At 43.3% G+C, this 24,571-nt stretch overlaps 1 protein-coding gene across 12 annotated transcripts in view; it reads left to right on the top strand.

Annotated features, from left to right (window-relative positions):
- Positions 1-1,199: 1,199 nt before the first annotated feature.
- FGF13 (fibroblast growth factor 13) overlaps positions 1,200-24,571 on the top strand; it is a 521,106-nt gene continuing 497,734 nt past the window's right edge. For 2 of the 12 annotated variants that reach the window (XM_081042381.1, XM_081042384.1), the window contains exons 1-2: positions 1,200-1,543; positions 22,696-22,908. In XM_081042381.1, coding sequence (XP_080898507.1) covers positions 22,860-22,908 — 49 coding nt within the window. In that variant the 5' untranslated portion in view covers positions 1,200-1,543; positions 22,696-22,859. Of the gene's footprint in view, positions 1,544-15,854; positions 15,934-21,422; positions 21,579-21,602; positions 22,043-22,695; positions 22,909-24,571 lie in introns of those variants that run through there. The other 10 variants (XM_081042391.1, XM_081042387.1, XM_081042390.1 and 7 more) reach the window with 9 other exon arrangements.

Below are 24,571 nucleotides of genomic sequence, written 5' to 3' on the forward strand. Positions count from 1 at the left end.
TCTTGAAGGAAACAATATTGAACTTGTATCAAATTTAGCTGCTTTGATTCAACAAGCCACAACAGTTCAAAACAAGGGTATCAGCACATGTTGGGAGGGTGTCTGTGTTCTGAAAGAGAAACAGTTCAGCAGGCTGATGAATAAGATCTAAGCTGTCCAGCTCCAAAAACAGCAAAGTGCTGGGTGATTCCTCAGACTTACTATTTGTGATATTTTAAAGATGCAATAAAAGTCATGTATGGATTTGGGGGGGGAAAACAGAAACAAAAGTTTCACAGAACAACACTCACTTTTACTGTGTTTATTCTATTCTATTCTGTTCCGTTCTGTTCCGTTCTGTCCCGTCCTGTCCCGTCCCATCCCATCCCATCCCAATCAACTCTGTTCTTTTGTGCTCTAGTCAATTCCATCCTATTCTACTCTACTGGATTCATTTTATTTTCTTTCATTTTTAAATGCTGATTACAGCGCACTAAATAGATTTCACGACTGTGTAATGTGTCTTGGCTCACAGTTTGTAAAAACACTTACGTGGATGAATCTGGGGAAGGCCATTACCACTCTCAGAATCCCAGAGAGCTGTCTTCTTCTGAATTTACACCTCTGGTCAAGGTTTGGAGCCAAAATAAATGTTCCCTGAATTTTCTTCCCCATTAAAACTACCTTTTAGAACAATGAATGACTAAGCTGCAAAGTGACTAGACACCAGTCCTCGTCATATTTCACCCTTGGCCTGGCTCTTGGATGATGACATTCTTTTCTAGACGTTTCTAGGAAGTCAGGCCAGTATCCGGGTTTGGCTTGCAGAATCAGGTGCGCGCACGCGCGTGTGTGTGCGACAGAGAGAGAGAGAGAGAGAGAGAGAGAGAGAGAGAGAGAGAGAGAGAGAGATTGATTGATTGATTGTAGGGATTGGGGAAGAGAGTTAAAGGACTACCAACTTCTCCATTTTTCCCTCTAATGTCCACAGCCTATCAAATTTGTGCCCAGTTGGAGGGAATGCCCATTCCCTCTGGAGATGTCTGACTCAGTGATTAAGAGCCAAAGCACCAAGAGTCGGCAGCTCTTTGCTCCACCTCCCTAGTTTGGTTCCTTCGCCTTGTCAGAGACTTGGTCCAGTAAGATGATCTGACCACAGCTGGTCTCCTGCACTTAGAACAAGTTGGAAGCAAGAGAACTTGGGGATGGAATTTGGTTTCACTATAAATAGCTGCAATATAGACCCTGTGACTTACCACTCCTCAGAACAGTCTGATATGAACCGCTCAGGGTTCACTGACCCTTTTAATCATTTTGGACTATCTGCTTTTCCTGCCTGAAGTCCTTGAAACCAGGAGGGGCGTTTGGAGTTGGGGGTGCTTTGGCTTAGATGAAGACTCTTGCAAATCTCAGAAACGCATGGTGACGATATGACCAAGCTTCCTCTCCCACTGGGAGCGCGTGACTGCTGGCACTTATAACAACAGGTCTCTTTAAGATTTTGCTCCATGGTGAGATCTTCCCTGTTCGTCACTACCAGGCGCTTTTTGTCTCCACTTCCAAGGTAGGTGAAACCAAACTCATTGTGGGAAATGCTAGTGGAATTGTGACCTTCTAGGTAACCTGGGCACAGGTTTCCTCAGCCTGCAGCTTAGAGGCATATGTTAGGGCAGGTCATAGCTTAGAAAGAAAAGTGTAAATTTATGCTCCCAACACATTGATCAAGCCACAGCGATGTTAGGAAATTATTTTCTTTTCTTGTACCCTCCTACCCAAAAGCCAAGGTATTAGCTAGCTAGACACGCCTCAAATATTAGATTTCACCCTTTCTCAACCTCTCTACCTAGAGGTGCTTTATTCGAGGTGCCTCATTTTTCCTGTCCTGCTAGTAAGTCTGAGAATTTGAATTTTGCTGAGGGAACTCCTTATTTGTATTTGTCTTTTTCTTCTGTACAGCAACAGAGAGTAATACAGAGCTACCTAGAGCAGGGATTCCTGTAGTTTAGGCAGTCCCAGCGAAAGAGGGAATCCAGTCCGGGTGCACAAGAGACTTGCTAGTTTTCCATTTCCTTCCTGTCAGGACCCGCCTTTGTTTTCTAGGCTGTTTATAGCAATGGGCCTTAGGGAAGGAGTTGGAATTGAAAGGGAGCTAGAAAGTTCTGGGTGCGAGGTTCGGAGTCCTCTGAAAGAAAAAGAAGCTGCCTTGGTTGTTGGAAGGTTAAACACTAACCATTCTTGCTTAAAGTTGACTTTTGAGCATTGGGCTGCTAAGCAGAGTACATTGCCTGCATTCCAGCTTGCCAAACTAAGGTCAAACTAAGGTGTTTTCATGTAAATGAAGAGACACTTTAGTATAATAACAGATATGCTTACTTTAAATGAAAATGATAATCTTAAAATACTACATGGGTGGAGGAGACAAATCTTCAGACTCAGAATCATCTGTGTCTGGGATTTTTTGTTTGCCTTTTTTTTTTTACTGAAGACTAGATTACTGACTGAAATTTGAACGTTATATCCCCTCTTCATTTTTTTTCCTCTTTCACCCATCTTCAGAGTAGATGACTGTCCAAATAACATAAATTTAACATGTTAACCCGACAAGACCAAACCTCGGAAGTTATGTGGTCTAATCCGAAACTGGAGCATGAGTTGGGATGAGTGATCGTTTGGTCTGTACCTAAATTGTTGTGTCAATTTTCCCTGTGAATTCAAAATGGATACATGGTAGATATTTCCATTTTGAAGCCATGGCTCATTGGGCATCACATGCTACTAGCACTTTCTCCTTTCAAATATTACTTTAAGGTTCATTCATGATGCTGCAAAGCTAGATGAAACTAGAACATTTTCAGTAATTTCCCCCATGTTGCATTTGTGCTACCATTTGGCATGAATAATACCGGGTGCTGGTCTTACCATCCAAATGTGTTGTCACATTTTGTTGAAAGTTGTCAGGGGTTTGGCATTCAGATTGGATATGTGTTTTACTGAAACCCTTTCGAGAAAGTGATTTGCTGGATGTTGCCTGTAAATTCCACACTTGCCTATTCTTTGAAGCACTCCTGCCAATTCTGATGCATGGCCAGATTTGGGAAGCAATGTGAAAGTCAAGGTCCTCCTGTTTTTGTTTCGTTTGTTTCTGTCAAATCTCTTAATGAATTAAATTCAAACTTCTTCCCTTGGCATTCCCCAGACCCTCTCTGATCTGGCCTTAATCAACGGTTCCAGTCTTATTCCTCATTATTCCTTCTCACCACCCCTTCCCCAGTGAAATTGAATTGGCCAGGTTTTCCATTTTGTTTTCATGCCTGGGCTCTTTGCTAATGTTATTGCATTTGACCCCTGCGTCCTTCCTCACTTTTCTGCATACTCACATCTCCATTTCTCACGTGTGTACTTTTGTGTGCATAAGGACTTGGTCAGTGTCATTAAAACACCCAATCCTGGGACTCACTCAATTCTGTGGATTCTGATTCAGCAGGTCTGGTGTTTTGCAGCACCTCAAAGGATCTGATGCTGACCAGCTTTCAGAAACACTGCATCTAGCTCAAATGTCACCGCCTTCTAAATCCATTTCTCGAAGCGTTCGTGCTTCCCCACTCCAACTCCCATAGCATTTGCTTTTAGCTCTGGAATTTAACACTTTACCGTCTACCGTTTATTTGAATTATTCCTATACATCATCATTTCCTTCACTCAACATAACATTCGTTGAGTACCTCATATAAAAGGTTTACCTTTCCTTCAGGAACCCAAGCTCCTTGACAGAAGGGTCTCCGTTCATTTCTCTTTGTAAACACCTCGGGCATGAATTTGGAGTGTGTCAGTGGGCACGACAAAGTATAAAACATCCTGCAATAGAATTGGCTTCATTTTCCCTAAGAGGTGTGCATGTAAGGAAATTCCTTTCTGTCCCCATCCTCTAAATCTGAGATTTATGCACGAGAGTGCGATCTGAGAAGCCTTCTGTGGTTGGGCAATCTTACAGCGCAGTGATGACTGGGTTCCAGGGAGTCTTGCGGATTAGGTAGGATGGGAAAGCACTTGGCATTTCTAAATACAGTAGTAGTTCTGCCGTTAGGGAGGGATTAGCACAGTGCCAACGGGCAAGAGACTTGTGTGATGGGGATCTTCAGGGTCTTCACTTGGGACAGGCTTCCCTTCCTTGCCTCACCTGGTGCAGCAACTGCAGTGACTCTGGAATTGTCTGTTACTGAACTGCTGTGGCTCTTTAGTTATTTTTAATTTACTTATATCCATATAATAAATAATTATATAAAATATATAATAACCGCTATTTCTAGCCTAGAATGTATCCTTCCATATTCTGTTCTCATATAATTACATAAACCATGCATATGTGCACATATATACATTCATCCATCTTTTTTATTATAGATTATTTTACAGAAATTATGTTACTCACACTTTTCTGTCTTTTATGACAAAATTCTTGCCATTTACTAGCTGTGTGACCTTAGGATTTCAGTTTCCTCATCTACAAAGTGAGAATGATAATAATACCTATCTGATAGGATTGCTATGAGGATTCAATGAGTTAAAATACTTAAAACACTTAAAACAGTGCTACATATGTGTTTGCTGTTTTCATTGTTACTATGATTCTCACTCAACAAAACCTACAAGTCAACTGCAGTTGCTCTATTTCTGTGCAGCTGCAGCTGCACAGAATTTCAGGGTATGGATAGAGAATGATTTATCTAACCATATGACTTTTAGCTGACATTCACTTTGCTTCCTTTTTTGTTTTTATTTTTTGCTCACTAAAAAGCAACACTGCAATAAACACCTTTGTATATATACCCTTACATGCACATTTTTTTCCTTACTCTGGGACAGATTCCCGAGAATGGAATAAGTAGGTTAAAAGTGTGTGTGTGTGTGTGTGTGTGTGTGTGTGTGTGGTTTCAGTGTCATTCAATATTGCCACATTGCTTTCTAAAAAGCATGTAGCAAATGCCCGATTCCACCAGCCATGTATGGATATATACCTCTTTCTGCAATCCTATTTTCTGTTGATCTGACTGCTCTTTTAAATGTTATCAGTTCTATGGCTGAACGTGTGATCACATTGTCACTTGAACTTGAGTTTCTCTAGCTACTCAGGAGTCTGAGCATCCTTTAAAAAAATTGTTTGCCTTTTGGATTTGCTTTTGTGTAGTATGGTGTTTGATATCCTTTGCTTATTCTTTGAATGGGATGTTTTTCCTTGCCAATTTTTTAAGAGCTCCTTGTATATTATAGCTACATGAGCCCCTCATTTGTTTTCTGTGTGCAGCTGTGTTTTCAGTTTCTTGTCTTATTGATTTTCATTATTGTCACTTGTGCCAAAATGTTGAAAAATTGTATATAGTCAAATTTCTTTTATACCTTCTGGGTTTTGAGGATTGGTTAAGGGGGTCTCCCCAGGCCTAGTTTGTTCATGTAGTTTCTTAGATTTGTTTTGCAAGACTTTTATTCTTTTTATATTTAAATATCATTATTTAGAAACTATATTGAGTTTTTGGTGTAAAATAAAGGTCTGATTATATATTCTTTGCAATTAATAGTCAGTTGCATCCATATTGTTCATTAAAAATCCGTATTTTTCCCCACTGAAATGAATTTGGTACGGTAAAGGAAGACCGTCGAAAACAAATAGTGTTTCTCTATTTAAGCGATCAACACCAAGAAATGAAAATGGGAAATTAAATGCTCATATATGAGATTTAATTCTGTATTCTGTTTTATTCCTCTGATCTAATTGCCTGTTATTCCTATGCCACAACCATGTTTTGACTTGGTTATAGTGACTTTAGGTTATATTCTGATGTCTGGTTAAGAGATGTGTCATTATTCTTATTTTTCATGGTTATTCTAAGGCTTTTATTCTTCCATCTGAGAATTAAGATGATGTATATAAATAAATCCCCTTTTTCCCTTGAAAAATCATGTTGAAAATTTAAATTGGAATTTTAAAAAGCAATACTGATTTTTGGGGAGAATTGAAATTTTATGATAGAAAGTCCTATGTTTTTTTCATTTGTTTTTCTTTTTTTTTTTTAATTTTGTTTTAGTCCTTCAGTAAGCTGTTGGCAGTTTTCTTCATACGACCTAATGCTTTTCTAGTTAAATGTAGTCCTGTGTATTACATAGGTTTTTTTCCCTATTGTGAATATAATTTTTCCCATTTTCATTTCTTGGTGTTGATCACTTAAATAGAGAAACACTATTTGTTTTATATGGTCTTCCTTTACTGTATCAAATTCTCTAAATAAGTTTCACCGATTTTACTAGTGTTGCTTGTCTAGCTGTAAAAATATAGTACCATTAGTAGACAAAGAAATACATGTCTTTTCTGATATTTATGTTAGTTCTTTTTATCTTTTTCTTTTGGTCTGGTTTCATGAGCTAGAATCTCCAAGGCAATGTTGAATGATAATAGGAGTAGGAGGCATTCTAAATTTTATTTGATCAGGTCAGTGTTTTGCCCTTTGGGATAATATTTGGCATCCGTTTTTGGTAAACAGTCTGTATTATTTTATGGAATTTCCTCATAATCCTATTTAATTTAGAAATGCATTAGGAATACAGTTGAATATTATTAGTTGACTTTTAGGCTTTTCTTGATATCATTATTCATGTGGCTGTCCTCTTTAATTTATTGATGTAATGAATTATGTTGATAGATTTGTTGATATTGAACCTCTGTTGCATTTCCAAATGTAATCCTATATGTCAGTTAGTAATTTCTGTGAAACAAATTAGCCAATATGTCAGTGGCTTCAAAAACAACAATCATTTGTTGTTGCTTTTTTTTCTTCAGGTTAGTTGGGGTCTGGTCGATCTCGTCTCTACTCTGCTGAGTAGCTCTGCCTGTCACTGTAGGTCTGTTGGTCTATTGAAGCTGATTTACTTCAGGTGGTAGCTAGAGTGGCTCTGCCCCAGGGAGCTCTTGTTGTTCTGCTGGGACAAGTGGGTTAGTCAGGCTTGTCTCAAGGTGACTGGAGAAGCATAAGAGTGACGGTGGAAATATATAAGGATTCTGCTGGGAAGTGGCAACCATCTCCCTCTTTTTATTCAGCCAAATGAGACATTTGGCAGATCCCAAAGTTAGGAGACAGTAAGATGCATGCCATATTTATAAGACGGACTCTAAATCACATAAAAAATTCCTGATACAAGGAAGGGTGAAAAATTGGGGCCAATACTGTAATCCAACACACTGTATGTAGCCATAATTTTACTTTTTTAAAAGATTATATTTAAATGGATTGTATTTGGTAATGATTTACTCAAAACTTCAGCATCTAAATTTAAAACAGAAAATTTTCGCAGATTTCTCTTTTGTTGCCTCCTTTGTTGGTTTAGATATTGAGTTTGGGTTGGTTCCCTAAAACAGAATTTAGTGTGCTCCCATTGACCTGCTTCGCAGATGACCCCAGCAGCTTTTGCCACTAAAGAAATCAATAGCTAGCAGTGCCATCGCATTGCTGTGGATTTCACTGGGTTTTTGGGCTATAGGTATTTGCAGTCACGGACACTAACCACCTGAGTCTCTCCCTCTTCCCTTCTCCCTGCTCTTACCCACGTCCCGGACCTGGACCCACACCTGTATCAGCCACCTGCCCAGGACTATTCAGCTGCAGAAGTCAAAGACTGAAATCTAGACCCCCACAGCTGAACCACCCTGCTGTGTGCACTCCCAGGGCTAGACTCTCCAGCTGTTTACTTGCACTCTGCCAACCTGGCCCCCATACACACCCTTCAATGCCTTGTGCACACCTGTGGCAAGATCTTAATATTGGTAGTTCCGGAAGTGCACGCTGATAACAAAGGCCCCATAGCTGTTTGTGAGCCAGGATCTGGCCATGTCTACTGTCCATGGCCTGCATCCGTGGGCTTACCTGCATAGAGTCCCTGCCACTGTGCACATGCATGTCCCCAGTGGGTTAACATGTCCCCATGTCAACACTGGCTTACCCTGCTGTGTGCATTCCCATGGGAAGCATGCAGCCACAGGCGGGCAGAACATATCATCCATCTACAGTAGAATACACCCTCTTCTCAAATATAGAAGGAAAATTCTCCAAGATAGGTCACATGTTATGTCACAAAGTATCTGCAAATTTAAAATTATTGAAATCATACTGAGTATCTTTTCCAAACAAAATGGTATGAAACTAGAAATCAATGACAGGCAGAAAACTGAAAATTTCAGATATGTGGAAAAGGAACAACACACTCATGAATTACCAGTAGGACCAAGGATGAAATGAAAAAAAAAATAATATCTTGAGTAAAACAAACATGGAAAAACAGCATACCAAAACTTATGGGATACAGTCACAGCAATGCTAAGAGAGAAGTGTATAGCAATAAATACCTATATTTAGAAAACAGATGTGTTAACTTTACAGCTCAAGGATTCAGAAAAACAAGAATAAACTAAGACTGAAATGTGTAGAAAGAAGGAGATAATAAAGATCAAAGCACAAATAAATGTAATGGATAATAGAAAAAGAGTAGAAAAGATCAATGATAGTAAGAGTTGATTTTCTAAAAAGGTAAACACATTGACAAACTTTTAGCTAGCCTTAATAAAGAAAAAGAATGAGGACTCAAAAAATAAACTTATAAATGAAAGAGGAAATATCAAAACTTACACCACAGAAATACAAAGGATCATCTGAGAATACTATGAGTTATTATATGCCAATAAGTTGGAAAACCTAGAAGAAATGGATAAATTCCTAGAAATGTATACTCTACCATTTCTGAATCATGAAGAAATAGAAAATCTGACTAAACCAGTAAGAAGTAAAGACAGTAAATCAGTAATTAAAAACCTCCAAACAAAGAAAAGCTCGGGGCCACATGGCTTCACAGGTGAATTTTATCATACATTTAAAGAATATTTAATGCCAAATCTTCTCAAACTCTTCCAAAAAATAGAAGAGAAGGGAACACTCCCAAATTCATTTTATGAGGTCAACATTACCCTGACATACCAAAGCCAGATAAAGATACCACAAGAAATAATAAGTACTCCTGATAAATATAGATGTAAAAATTCTCAATAAAACACTAGCAAAGTAAATTCAGTAGTCCATTAAAAGAATCATATAAAATGATCAAGTGGGATTTATCCCTGGGATACATGGATAGCTCAACATACACAAATCTATAAATGCGATTCACAGCGTTAATAGAATGAAACAGAAAAGTCATAACGAACATCTCAATAGATGTAGGAAAAACATTTGATAAAATTCATTATCCTTTCATGACAAAAACTCAATAAATTGTGTATATAAGGAATATACCTCAACATAATGAAAGTCACATGACAAACCCACAGGTGAGACACTCAAAGGTGAAAGGTTGAAGGTAGTTCCTCTAAGATCAGGAACAAGACAAGTACGTCCACTCTCACCACTTCTATTCAACACTACTAGAAGTCCTACGTAGCCAGAACAATTAGGCAAGAAAATGAAATTAACAGCATCCAAATCAGACGGAAGATGGAAGATTGTGTCCGTTTGCTGAAGACATGATCTTGTATACAGAAAATTCTAAAGATTCCACCAAAAAACTGTTAGAATTAAGAAGCAAATTCAGTAAATGTTCAGGATACAAAATGAACATATAAAAATCAGTTCCATTCCTATACATGAAAAATGAACTATCTGAAAAAGAAAGAAAACAATCCCATTTACAATAGCATCAAAACAAATGAAATGCTTAAGAATAATTTTAACCAAAGAAGTGGAAGATCTGTTTACTGGAAAGTATAAGACATTATTGAAAGAAACTGAAAAAGTGACCAATAAATAGAAAGATCATGTTCATGGATCAGAAGACTTAATATTATTAAAATGTCCATATTACCCAAAGCCATGTATAGATTCAGTGAGATCCTTATTAAAAGTCCAATGGCATTTTTCACAGATATAGGGAAAACAATCCTAAGTTTGTATGGAACCACAGAAGCCCTTGAATAGCCAAAGTAATCTTGAGAAAGAAGAAAACTGAGGCTTCACACTTCCTTATTTGAGACTACATTACAAAGCTAAAGGAATCAAAACAACATGGTACTGGCATAAAACCAGAAAAATAGACCAATGGAATGGAATTGAGAGGCCACAAAGTGGGGCACGAACACTCTGTCGACAAAGGATAGTCTCTTCAATAAATGGTGTTGGGAAAACTGGATATCCACATGCAGAAGAATGAAATTGGACCTGTATCTTACACTACTTACAAAAATTAACCCAAAATTGATTAAGGATTTAATTGTAAGTCCTGAAATTGTGAAACTCCTAGAGGAATATATAGCAAAAAAGCTCCTAGACATTGATCTTGGCAATGAGTTTCTGGACTCATTGACATGAAAAGCATAGGTAAGAAAACCAAAGTCAACAAGTAGGACTATATTAGACTAAAAAGATTCAGCATAGCCAAAGAAGCAATCAACAAAATGAAATGGCAATCTGTGGAATGGGTAAGAAATATTTGCAAACCGTGTATCTGATCAGGAGTTAATATTCAAAATAGATAAAGAACTCATACAACTCAATAGCCAAACAAATATATAATCTAATTAAAACGTGGGCAAGGGATCTGAGTAGATATTTTTCTAAAGAAGATATACAAATGGCCAACAAGTGCGTTAACAGGTTCTCAAGATTCCCAATTATCAGAGAAATGCAAATCAAAATGACAATGAAATAATCACTTCACACCCATCAGAGTGGATATAACAAAAAAGACAAGAGATAAAAAGTGATGGTGAGGATGTGGAGAAACCATAACCCTCGTGCACTCTTTGGAATGTAAATTGACACAGCCATTTTAAAAACATTATGGAGGGTACTCAAAAAATTAAAATTGGAACTTCCATATGGTCCAGCAATCCCACTTCTGGGTATATGTCCAAAAGAAATGAAATCAGTATCTTGAAGCAATCTCTGCCCTCATATGTCCATTGTAGCATTATTCACAATAGACAAGGAATGGAAACAACTTAAGTGTCCATTGATGGATGAATGGATAAAGAAGAGATGGTAGACACACACACATACACACACACACACACAAACACACATACACACAGACACTGGAACAATATTCAGTCATATACAGAAAGAAATCCTGCCACTCGCTACAATGTGGATAGACATCGGTGGCATTATGCTAAGTGAAATAATTCAGACACAGAAAGGCAAATACTGTATGATGTCACTAGTATGCGGAATCTAAAAACATCGAACTCATAGAAACAGAGAGAAGAATGGTGGTTTTCAGGGCCCAAAGCGGGTTGGAAATGGGGAGATGTTGTTCCATGAGTACAACCTTTCAGTTGTAAGATGAGTAAGTTCTGGGGATCCAGTGTAGAGCATGGTGACTGTAGTTAATACTGCTGTTTTGTATACTTGATATTTGCTGTGATGGTAGAAATTTAATATTCTCACTTTTTGAACAACAATGAAATGGTAATCATGTGAGGTGAAAGATGTGTTAATTGACCTTATTTTGGTAAACATTTTCCAATATATACGTGTATCAAAATCATCACATTGACTACCCTAGAGTTACATATGGTTATGTGTCAATTATATCCCAATATCGCTTGGGGAAAAAAAAGAATTAAAGGGCTTTTCTCAGCCCCCACTTTTCTCTTCCCCCTCCTCCAGTTCCCCTTCCCCCTCCTTCTTCTAGTCCCCTTCCTTGTTCTTTCCCCTCCCCCTCCTCCACTGCTGCCCTTTCCCCTCCCCCTCCTCCTATTTTTTAATAGTCTGGGATAGTTTAAATAATATTGAAAATGTTTTTTCAAAAAAGTTGAGTTAAAAATGATGAACCCATGCTCGCTTCGGCAGCACATATATACTAAAAATGACGAACCCACCTGTTATGATGAGTTTTTCAGCAGTAGCTGTTTATTCACTTTTTCAATCTCTTTTTTGATAATTTTAACACTTCTTGTTGGGTTGATTTTGGTTTCTAAAAAAATCATTCTTTTTCTCTAGGTTTTCAAGTTTCCTGCTGTACATTTTAATGTAATAACATTTCATAATTATTTAAATCTTTTGTGTTTACTTTTTCAATTCTTGTCTTGTCAATATTTATTCTTTCTTTTTCCTCAATCAGACTTACTAGAGGGTTATCTGTTTTATTAGTTTTCTCAAAGAATAATTTTTGACTATTTTCTTAATTCCATTGTTTTTGTTGTTAAAGCCTTTTCCTAGTTCTTTTTAGTGTAATTTGTGGTTCTTCACCAGATATCTATCTTAAGACGAATACTAAGTTTCTTTTATCTTTTCATCTTTGTTTGTTAAGACTGAAGACATTTAAGCACTTTTCTGACTACAGTACTCACTGTGCAAGATAGGGTTTTGAATAAAGTGTTCTTTTCTTTTTAATTGCTTTCTGTATTGTTTGTAATTTTGCATTTGACCAAATGGTGTTCTAGTAGTGTATTTCTTAATTGCTAAACCGTTATGTTTTCATCTTTTATTTATTCAAATTTTATAGCTGTTTGTTCAGAAAAGCTCTTTTTCGGTGTATTTTTAGAAAAGGACTGCCTTTCCTCTGTCTCTTCCTTCTTTGGGGTATCAGCAACGATCAGCCTCTCCTTCGTTTCATCTTCTGAATACTTCCTTTGGTGAATCACATTTTTTAGACCCAGAAATTCTCTTTTTATGCTACACATGTGCTCCTCTTTAGTGTTGTTATCACTGTTTTTGTTCATGTTGTTATGTGTCTCCGCCCCACCAGTTTATTTCTTTAGGTGTGCATTCCTTCATCAACATTCCTCTGGATGCTGGTTGCCAGACACACACAGATGGTTATAAACTATTTCGTTGTCAACCCATCAGAGTCAGCTCATGGTGGAAGGGATTTCCGAGAGCTTTCCAAGCGTTGGTAGACTCTCAAATGGTGGGAAATGAAGTACCTGAAGGTACCTTCCTCTTCCCAGGTTTCCTCTCCTATTCCCTCTCTACATTGACCTAATCTTCTGCTTTAGTTTATTCTTTCTTGGCTCCTTGGAGGTGTAAGAGACCGAGAACATGGTTCGATACTATTTTTACAACCTCGTAGTCTTTTTGTTCTGGGCCTTTCTGGTGCTGGTTCCTGGCTTTGCTCAGCACTCAAGAGAAAGCTCTAGAACACTTCTTTCTACGGATACTTCCACAATGTCCAGGACCTCCCTAACATCCAGCTCTTCTCCATAGGCCTCAATAGCTATTTGGCTGAGGACAGGCAAGCCGCCTGCAGTTGGGAATGAGAAACAACTATGCTTAGGTTATCATCTTCCCCGAATCTTCTGCGTCTTATGAAGGAAAAGAAAAGAGGCCTTTATGTGAGTTGACCTTAGTTCCATGACTTCCCAGGCAATCACTTTATAACAATATAGGACTGGTAGTGAGGTTCAGGGCGGGTGGGACCTGTATCAGTCTAAGTATAGTTATCAAAATAGAGTTACTAAAATATTGCCAAAAAAGGGTTTTTCATATACAAACTCGGCTCATACAAATTGGAAGGAGCTAGAAGAGTCAACATCCAAAAGGTTCATACCAGAATATCAGAGAAATGTCTCTAATAACTTCAAGTGGAAGCTTTGGAAGACGTGCGAAACTCGGGAATTCTGGGAAGTTACCCTGTCTACCTGTAAAAGGTGACCAGGAAGTGGTAGCTCAGAGAGAGCCCTGTGAAGCCACACTGTCTGATGGTCAGAATTTCCTGAGAATAGTGACTTCTGCTTCATGCCCACCTTCCAAGTCCTCAGTGAGTTTCTCTAAGTGGAATACTCTAACCTGAAGCCACATAAGGAAGAAGCTTATGGGTAATGTAGTTCCTGGCTTTGGTCGGAAGTGGCAGCAGTAGCTGAGCTGAAAGCAGACAATCTAGCACTGTACCCCAGCAGGCCCGAACAAAGGCTAGAAGTGTAGAATTGTGAGTGTAGCTAAAGGGGCCTCTGGAGAGGACTCTTGGATCCTGGGTTCCAAAGCCATGGCTCTCTTGACTGGCATGCTTTGATGTGGCTCTCAGATATGTCTTCTTGAGTAACACAAAAGCCAGAAGATCACTTACACACTAGTCATGTATTCTTCCAGAATCATCTGGCCCATGCCAACCAGTGCCAAGACTGGTACGTAAGCCTTCTTGACTGTTAGCATCTGGCGGTGCAAAGTGTATACAGGTTTTTGCAACAGAAAGACCTGGGTTCACATCTTGGTAGTGCTATTCACTAGCTGTGGAGACCTGAGCAGGTAAATGCTTTTTCTCAGCCCTTTTCATTATTTATAAATGAAGGGTGACAATATCTCACTTTTTGGACAGTTACAAGAATGAAATGACAGTTTATACAAAGCACATATTAATTGCCTGCCACATTTTTTTTGTCATTTGTCTTGCTGCCTTTACAGTGCTTCTAGAGCATGCCTACACAGGAGAAAAATTATGCTGTTGCTTCTTATCCTTCCATAGCAAGTGGGGAACCTCAGAGGGGCTCCTCTTTTGCTGGTCTAGCAGCATAGAGGCAAATGTCTTATCACTTATTTGAGATGCTCTCCCCAGAAGCATACAACAGTAAATCCTGACCTTGCAGGCAGGGCGATGTAGAGAATAGGGAGGCTTTATATCACAGAGTGGAATCAATATGGGGGTGTGGAAGTAATAGGGAACAGTCATGCTCGACCCCAGTAGCGGGTGAGGGGATGAGAACATGAAAAGGGAAAGTGCACTGGAAGTTACACTGGCAGGAGTGGAACGAAGAAGAATAAAGAATTCCAGAAGTGGGAAAATGAATCGGGGTGTTCCTTAGAGGAGACCAGTTAGCTGCATTCTGGCAGGTATGGGGACACCAACAGTGCTGTGGGTACAGTCACTCCAACGATTCCAGGTGCTTATTCATTCTGCAACAGGTTAAATCACAGCCACTGGGGTACAAACAGTACAAACAGTTTTGTGTCCAGAAAACTGCAGGTTCAAGTGTCTCATCATTAGAAACTCACCTTGGTATTTTTAAACCATCTTCAAGGGATTCTTCTTTCCCTAAAATGGAAGTCATATCAAGATCAGCTGCGTATTAGTGCTCTATGTCAGGTGTAAATATAGCCCACACACCCTGGCACTCCAAAGAAAGTTCCATGAAATTTCCCAAGAAGACAGGGAAGTATGAGGTCAACGGCACTAATAACACTTTGATGACTTAAACCACCAGAGGAAGAGGAAGATTCCCAGAATCTCTCAGTTCCCAAAAGTCTGGGCAAGAAGACATGTTGGAGAGAAAAGAGAGAGAGGAGTCACAGGTGGGATCTCTGAAAGCAGATGGAGTTTGTGGTGGAGGTGTTCATGAGGGGTCAGCAACTGAGAAAGGATGCGGGAGGAGGCGGGATTGGGCCAAGGCAGAAGTTAAACTGGGAAGCTGGCCTGAGAAAGCCTTGGCCCACCAGGGAGCTGTGGAGTGAGGAGTGTCTGTCAGAAAGCCTGCATTGATCCAATTTGGCCAGGCCTGGCTCAGTCCCTGGATGTGGGCCGTTCCAGGGAGGTGACCTCGGGTGAGGTCAGGGTTCTCCAACTGAGACAGACCGTGAAGGAGGTGACTGCTGGAAGCTGGCACTGACCTCAGTCACCACAGCTGGGCAGTAAGCCCTTTCTGGACGGGAATCTGGATAGCGCCCATCCATATCTACCACATGGTGGGGCGGGGTGCTCGGGGAGGTGGTCAGGTGTTGACAGAAAATGAAACGAATGAAAGCGCAACAAGCCCTGAGATGTCTGCTCTTGCTCTAATGCTTGGCTTTATCTTTGGAGAAATTTTAGCGGCGCTAATTATACCATAACATTTACAAAATATGCAGTGTCATATAGTGGAAAGAGCAGGGACTTTGGAAGCAGGTCTACCTGAGTCTCAGTCCTGGGTGTTCCTTTTTAGTGAGATCTTGGGTAAGTTATTTCACCTCTTAAATTTTTTCATCTGGAAAACGGAGATACTCATAGCCACTTACTCAGAGTGTTACTTTGAGTATACAATGGCATAATCTGGATAAATATTGAATGCAGAGCAAGAAATCCAGTAAATTAAATAAATAGCGTTAAGAGTCATGAGGCAATTTACTGTGGCTTTGATATGCTAGGTGCTATGGAAGGCGTGGAGTGGGTGTGTGGGGCTTAGTCTTAGAAGACTTTAATCCATTGCTTGTCATCTAGGAGTTTATAATCTCGTTGAGCATTCAAGATAAGGGCAAATGAGAGTGTCCTAGCAACTTACTACTGTATGCAAGAATTTTTCAAAAAATAAAAATTTTCTGCCTGAAGTGTTTTCTGTCAGCATTGTCAGTATAACCACTAGAATGGAGGCAAGAGCAGGATGTGAAAATCCTGTGGAAACTGACCTAGGCCATAGTCTTTTGTGTGTTATTTACCGGACAGACAATGGCAGTGTCCTCTGTTTCTGACGTAGAGAAAATCGGGAGCATGCTGTGAGGAAAAGGACGTGTTCTTTCGATTACCCATGCTTCTCGACACAAAAGCTTTTGAATGTTGTGAAGTGATAGGGATTCTGGGTAGAGTGTGGATGCTGTCCAGTCATGTTCCTTGTTTGGGAGGTAGGGTAGATCCTTGGACAAGCTCTAGCTCATTGTTTCCTCCTTCACGAGATGAAAGTGGCAAAACATTGAAAGTTATTCATTCCTGATACACAGCCCAACATCACGTTACAATGCTCCAAATGTTCAATTTCACCGGAGGCAGAAAATCACATATATGTTTGGTTTAGTTTGGCAAGATCTCAGTGTTAAGCTGTTTTTGAATAAATCATTAACATTTCACTGCCATAACTTCCCCCCACTCTTAAGACGCATTCTGATCTAAAGAAGACCAAGAAACAGAAACAGACATGCTGGTTCCAAAAGTTATTCTAGTATTCTCATTTCAGTTATCTATTGGTGTGTATTAACAAATCACCCCCAAACAAAGTGGCTGAAAAAATCATTTTGCTCACCATTCTGTAGGTCTAGAATTTGGACAGGGTACAAGAAGGCTGGCTCTTCTCTGCTCCATGAAGTCTAGAACCTCAAATCTTGAATGGCTGGGAGCTGTCTGTGATGGCATTTCTGGGGTAGTATGTCTGGAGCCTTGGTTCTTGCCGTCAGCTGGGTTCTTCAGTTCTCCTTCACCTGGTCTCCCATATAGCCTGCTTGGGCTTCCACACAACACATGTCTTAGAGTGTCTGCCTACTGATTTGATTTGATTATTTATTTATTTATTTATTTATTTATTTATTTTAAGGAGGGCACAGCTCACAGTGGCCCATGTGGGAATTGAACCAGCAAACTTGGTGCTACCAGCACCTCGCTCTAACCAACTGAGCTAACTGGTGTCTGCTTTCTTAAATGCTCACTTACTTTCCCCAGAAGTGAAGTGGAGCTGCTAAATCTTTTAAATGCTAGGCTTGGAATTGACATAGAATTGCTTCAGCCACATTCTTTTGTGTATACACACAAGTGACGAGGCCAGCCTGGATCCAAAGGGACATTATCTAGAGCGTGGAGTGGCGTATAAATACAGAATGAAGAGAAATTGATGGTCACTATTGCACTTACTATTACTGCATAGCTTATTACCCTACAATATAGCAGCATCCATTTCGTTTTATGGGTCAGGAATTTAAGAAAGGACCACTGACTAGTTCTCCACCGATGGAGTCTCTCACAAGGTTAGAGGGCCGCAGCCATCTGCTGGTTTGATTGGGCTGGACGTCTGAGATGGATCTCTTGCTTGGCTGACAGTCAATGCTGGCTATTGTCCCTGAGCTCAGTGAGCACCGTCAGCTGGAGAGCCTAGATGTGAACTCTCCGGCATGGCTAGGTAGACCTGGTGCATGGCGGCTGGCTTTCCCCAAACAAATGCCTCAAGGGGGCCAGGCAGAAGCTGCATGGCCTTTTCCTTTTCTAAACTAGATTAAAACCAATTCAGTATTACCTCCACCATACTCTATAGATTGAAGCAGTTACAGGGCCATCCAGAGTCACTGGGAGAGAATCTAGTGCCAGCCTCTTAATGGCCGTGTTTTAAAACTGTCACAGTCATCATCTTTGGAGATTATTTTACCCAACTCTTATGTCACAGAAATCCACCAACTCACCTGAGATTCCGATAGAAAGTACTCTTAAATTGTGATGTAGATCAACACTGTGGGGTTTGAATCAGAAATGAATCCTTGCGGAGCTCTAGTATTTGGATCTCAGAATTGAAATTGCTGAGACACGAGTTTAAAATTAAAGTGCCTTCCAACTCTCCAATCCTGGTCCAGTGAGTCTTTCTTGATCTCAAGTACCCTGGCTGGAAGTGTAAGTTATACCAGTCTGTCTCCTTTTCAACAAGCTTTCTGCTGTGAAGGTTTTTTCCACAATGAAAATCAGTTAGTCCAGTGAGAAGTGGTCTTGTCACTAAAACGTCTAATTTGGTCTTGCCTGATGACAATGTCTCTACACTCAGCCAGTCCAAACTTGCCAGGAAAAAGCCTGAAGTATATTTCTCCTCTGTGCTCCCACTCATCCCAACCTTAACCTCTAGCACAGACAATGAAACTTTGTGGCTTTTTGCCCAGAAACACTGCTCAGATCTGCTAGAGGATGAGCAAAGATGGAATCCAGAGGCATTTTGGGGTCTGGCATGAAATAGACACCAGGTAGATGATCGGCCCATGAGGATGAGACTCTCGGGACCTTTTCCACTTTCCTACCAAAGATTCAATCTTCTCCTTACTTCAGAAAACAACCCAGCTTTCCTTAGAGGCGTGGCCATAGGGCATTTTTTTTTTTGTAGACTATTGCTTTAATTCCAGGACTAAGTTATAGACTACACAGGATAACTCCTGTGCCCCACATTTTAGTAGATGTTTGGAGTTCTGTCCCATAGAGGGGCGAGAGACAGGATGGATGGGACCATTTTACCCTGATGACAAAGCAGAGAAAAGACAAGTGATCTGGTAGTGCAAATTGCTAGACTGAAAAGTGAAGGTGCTTCAACCCTCCTGGGATGGGGCGGAAGGATCTGGGTGGGGAAGCATAAGTGCTACAGTGATATTAGGTTGGTGCAAAAGTAATTGCGGTTTTAAAGGTTAAAATATTGCAAAAACAGCAATTACTTTTGCACCAACCTTGGTTGGACTTTAATGAGAGGCTTTAAGACTGAGTCCTTTGGTGGTGGGGAAAAGACCACCCTCAGAGGGATGTCAGATCTTCCAACTGGCCGTCCCAAATTGCTGATTAGCTTGGGGGCTGGTCACCGGAGCATGCCTTTTTCTGAGCCAGTACCAACAGCATTCTGTTCATATTAAACATCTCACAGGCCTTTGAAGAGGGGAATACCCCTTTGCCTTTTGCAAAAGAGGCTGCCCTCGCAGGGTCTTCAGAAGATTCGTTTAGATGAAATTGCTCATCCTGGCACTTGAATATTCACATTCCTTGGTTTCTGATGTGAATGCTCTTACAAGATCATTGATTTGCCCCCATATGGACGTGTATCACTATGTTGTTCTTGCACGTAGTGTCTATTTTCTTTGTCTTCTGATTATTTCTTCTGCAGGATGGTTTATGGTGAAGAACCACACTTTATTCGACCTGTTGGTGTTCATGCACAGGCAGACTCCTTTAATACTCCCATACTTGTAGATATCTGCAACTCACTTCAATTATATTAACTAACCTAGGTTTAGTCATATGCTAACTATTAGTATCCTTCAAGGGACAGGATGATATCTGGCCTCCAGCTGGAGTGCCATTTGTGATAGCACATGGGATGGGGGTGGGGAACTTCTGACCTGTGCAGAGAACTTTCCTGGAAATTTTAATGTGGCTGGAAAGCTGAGACACTCAGGATAGACACAAGCATGGTGCTTAACATCTCCCAAGACAGAGACTGACCCTTTTCCCCAAAGGTCTTGTTGCTTACAGAGGAATGTGGACAAGGCAAATGTTATGTGTACACAAAAGAGGAGTGTGTATGTGTGTGTGTGTGTGTGTGTCTGTGTGTGTGTTTGAATGTGCTGAGTTGGTAGTTTGAGAAGACCTAGGATTTTAGGATTAGCAGATAGGTCCAGTGAAAATGTGCCTCGCCTCTCCTTTTAAGAGGCTGACAGGAGTGTTGAGAGGCCATGTGGTACATAATGGAAGAGCACTGTCTAAAAAGAGACTCAGCTGGTTACTATCCTGGCTCTCCTAGTTTTTTTTATCCAGGCTCCACCATTTATTGGCTGTGTGACCTCAGGGCACTTCTGTTAACCTCTCTGCGCCTCAATTTCCACATTAAAAAAGTGAAAATAACAACAGTCTCAAGACTTCCTAGGCCTGTTGTGAAGATGAAATAAGAAAATGATGTAAAGTATTTAGCATGCTGCTTGGCACAGGGTAGGCGCTAAATCCTTGATAACTGACTATTATTGGGTGTGAACTAAGGACTGTTTATCCTCTTTCCCTCCACCTTTCCTCTAAAGCCACCCAAGTCTCCACCTCCTTTGAATTCTGATCATTTGAAGAGAAATTCCTTCTTTCTCAGACTACTGATTTTAATTAATAGTGTAACCTTGGGTTATATAATCACATTGTGTCATCAACTTCCAGATTATTAGATATTATTTACAAGAAAAACAGGCCTGGATTTCCTCCCAGACCCAGGACAGAGGCTGCAAATTGAATTTAGATGGTTGCCGACCTGTAGGCCCACTCTGGTGGCTAGGGTCAGACCACTCTCCTGGCCTTGATAGCCACAGCAGGCTCTTGTAATTGCGTTACCGTCTGGGATTCACTAGGACAAATCCATCCTTATAATTTCTTCGCCTGGCTTAATTCCATTAACAAAACCGAATTAAGGGGCGGGTGGGGTTGGGTGGGACGAGAGGAAGCGGATTTTCTGCTTGGATGTGGATGCCTTGTCTCCACTGCCAGTCTGGAGTCTTTGGTCTGATTAACGGATGGCTCAGAGCCCTGCTAGCGCCCCGCCCCTTGTCCCTCAGTAGAGTGTCAGGCTGTCGGTATCGGCGCACCCAGAAAGGGCCATAGCGGAAAGGGTTTTCCGGGAAAGGGTTTTCCGGGGCGCTCCAGGGCTACCCAGTACACGCTGCCCTTTCCTCGGCTCTTTCTCCTCCGTCCGCCCCCTCTGTTACAGTTTCTGAACAGTTTTCTTCTAGTTCAAATATTCATGGACTTTCCTTGTGTTTTGTGACTAGCGTGCCCCAGGCGACACGTCGATCTCACTCATCTCTCTCTAGCACTCGCCCCCTGTTTCACCTCGCTCGGCTTCCCTAGGGTTGGCGGTCCTGGGGGGTGGACGCTCTTTACTCTGGTTTGCCAACCAGAGCAACCGGCCTTAGGAGGAGGGGCCTGCGTGTGGGGGTGGGAGGTGGCAACGGCCGTGGTCGGTTTCACTCTGTGCCCTAGTGACATCCAGATCCCAGCGCGCCCTTCTCACAGAGAGCCAGGCCATCTCAACTTGAGCTGCTGGCCAGAGGAGGCGAGGAGTCGCTGACTCCCCGACTGAGATTCCGCCGCTCAGTGTAGACGGTGGCCACCAGCGGAGTCCCTAAAGTGTAGGTGGCGAGCAGTGCGGGCCCGGACAGCAGTGTGGGGATAACAAGCGATTGTAGCAGAGCGGGTAACGGGAGGAGTGGTGTAGCGGAGCGCTCCAATCTTGGCGGTCGACTGTGTGAGTCCGCTCGGGCGACACCCGCCGGCCCTGCGTGCCCCGTAGGGCCTGGTGGACGCCCGCCTGACAAGCTTGCGGGCTCTCTGCTGGGCTTGCCGGGGTTTTGCCAACCCGAGGCTGACGTCGGCGCGCCCCTGCCGAGCTGTGCCTTTACTACAGCGGGCCGGCGGCAGTGTGCCGCCCCGCCCTCGCCAGCCGGCGCCCCCCCGCGTGCCAACACCTTGCCGTGGATATAGAAGGCGCCACCGTGTTGAGTCTCAGCTTCGGGACCCGAGAGTTCTTTGGAACGAGAGCGCGAGCGAGGGAGCGGGCGAGCTCGGAGGGGGTGTGGGTGTAGGGAGAGAGCAGGTAAGGGCTATCGGTTCCCCGCTCCTACGTTGCGAGCAAGTCGCCCCCCCTTTTGGTAAAATAATAGGAAGCTGAAAATTGATTAAACAGAAGGAGGCGACCCTCCCCTCTCGATTCTCCGCGGGCGAGGAGCTGCGCGGCTCTGCGGTGTAACAGGCTTACACGTTGCTCATCACATGTTCAAACATTTCCCTTTCGGGGAGGCTCGTTATTTTTAAGTGAATATTTTCGTCTTTGTTTTGATTTCTTAAAAACCTTCCTCGGGGTTCTATTTTGATTTGAGTTGGCGGCCCGCAGCGCGTTGTGAGAGGGGGGAAAGCAGCCCGCCAGCGCGCGGGGCAGCCCACCCAGGCAACTCCCGGCGCGGCCGGTGTCGGCCGGGAGAGCGGCCCGCACGGAGCCGGGGGAGGCCAGCGGCGGAGCCGGGGAGTCCCTGTCGCCCCTCTCTGTCGACCCGGGGTTGCGAGCGCGGTTCTGGTTGGGCAGGCCCACGAGCGAGCAGGAGTGGCGGGCGAGGGGCGCGGAGGGAGCACCGCGCCGCTTTGTCTCCACTTCTTGAGACTGGCAATCGGCTCCTCCCGCGGCCCGCCGCTGGGGATCGCGGCGGCGGCAGCGGCTCCTCCTTCACCCCTTTCTTCCCCACTCTCTCGCAGCCAGCGGCGGCGGCGGCAGCGGTGGGGAAAAGCAGATTCCGCCCCGACCCACACCGAGGGAAGCTTGCGGTCACGTCTTGCCGCCCTAAGCACTCTCTCAAGTCCGGCCCGCTCGGCGAGGACTTCCGTCTCCTGGGCGAACCTTGTCAAGCAAGCTGGGATCTATGAGTGGAAAGGTGACCAAGCCCAAAGAGGAGAAAGATGCTTCTAAGGGTAAGCCCTCCCGCCGAGTCCGCCTGTTTTCCTGTGCTCCCCTCGCGTGCGCGCCGCCCTTCAGCGGCTCCGGGTCTCCTCCCGGAGCCTAAACTGCCATGACCTCTGCGACCCCCGAGCGAGAAAGGGGGGTACCGGGGCCTCTTTGGAGGGGGGGATTCTGGGTTAGCACCACTTTCCTTCCTTCCTCGTGGAATTGTTGCCCCGCGAGTGCCTCCAGTCTCTTCCACTCCCCATCTGGGCGCACCGTGGTGGCGCTGCGGGCAGCTGAAGCTGCTGCAGCCGAGAGCACTGGGAACAGTGCTGCCTGCTACCCGTCGGCCGCCTGTCTGTGCGAGTGCATGTGTGTGCGTGTGCCTTAGTGTGTATATGTGTGCTACGCGAGTGCAGCATGGTTACATACTCAGGAAAATGCCCCACTCTCAGAACCCCATCTCGATCTACCTTCAAACCTCTCTCCCCGCCCCCAATGCAAACAAAGAGCTTGGCCAAGACGCAAACCCCTCCCCCCACGCTCCTTTCCCCCTCACAACCCTTACTCCGTAACTCTCTACCCTCCACCCCATAAGGCAGGAGCTTGCAACCTTCAACACGCAGCGTGCAAAAGTGAGCAATCCCTGTGCCCTGGCGCCGCCCGCGCTGCGCCTTGGCAGCACAGCGTCGCCAAGCCCCGGGAGAACAAAGGCTGTTGTCCTCTTGCCATTAGTGCCCAGCGGGAGCGGGCCTCCGTGGAAGGGAGAGTGCCCCGCCTCAGCTCTCCCGGGTTCAGCCACCTGGCCCAGGGCCCCCAGCCGCCGGTCCCCTGGAGTGCGCGTCTCAGCCTGGGGTCTCCCACCACCGGAGGGTTGGGGAGCCGCAGTAGAGCAAGGCTCAGGCTTGGGAGAACTCAGAGGCAGGCGCGTCCCCCTTGGTCCCTGCCGGTCCTAGCCGCTGACTTGCTGAGGACCTTGCATAGTAGCTTTGGCAGTAAACTGGAGACCTGGGTGCAGAGAGAGGCACAGAGAGGGGGTGTGGTAGAGCAGTGGCGAAAAGGCAGGTGCCTTGGGTGCAAGTGTCTCGAATGGCCATAGAGCAGACGCTGAAGTGGACTGGACCGGCCTTGAACCGCAGCGACACATGCCGAATCCACGTTGCAGAAGTGGGGCTGCAGTGTGTGTGTGGGAGCCCCATGTTTCGTTCATGGGGCCCCGATTCCACCATGAGCCTGGGGCCCCCTTCCCTCCCACTCCTTTCCCTGTTCCTTTTTCTCATCTCCTCCTTCTCGCCTCTCCCCATCTCTCAGAGCTTTCTTTCCCCAGAGATTCTAGGGCAGCGCCAGCCCTCCCCCGCGGAAAGTTGTCAAAGTCTTCAGCTCAGGGCCTTTATCCTTGTTTCTAAATGGAGCCAGTTCTCTTCCAACTAGGCAGAGCTTTGACGAAAGGCTCCGGAAGTTTGTTGGGGGGGGAGGTTAGCTCTGTAGTTACCACTTGTCTGGCTCAAGGCTGCAGTCCAACCTTTGGGACCCACTCATACATGCTGGCTGTTTGAGGCTTGAATCCTACTGATTAATGTGAACAGTCACTTAGAATGTAGATCTGCTGCACATTTCTACAGCTGTCCTAATTGTAGGGCATCCTAAAAGGGGCATTTGTATACTAAGAGAACATGACTTCCGGTTGTTACA

This window comes from Rhinolophus hipposideros (genome assembly GCF_964194185.1).
Source record: "Rhinolophus hipposideros genome assembly, chromosome: X".
NCBI classification, from domain to species: Eukaryota; Metazoa; Chordata; class Mammalia; order Chiroptera; family Rhinolophidae; genus Rhinolophus; species Rhinolophus hipposideros.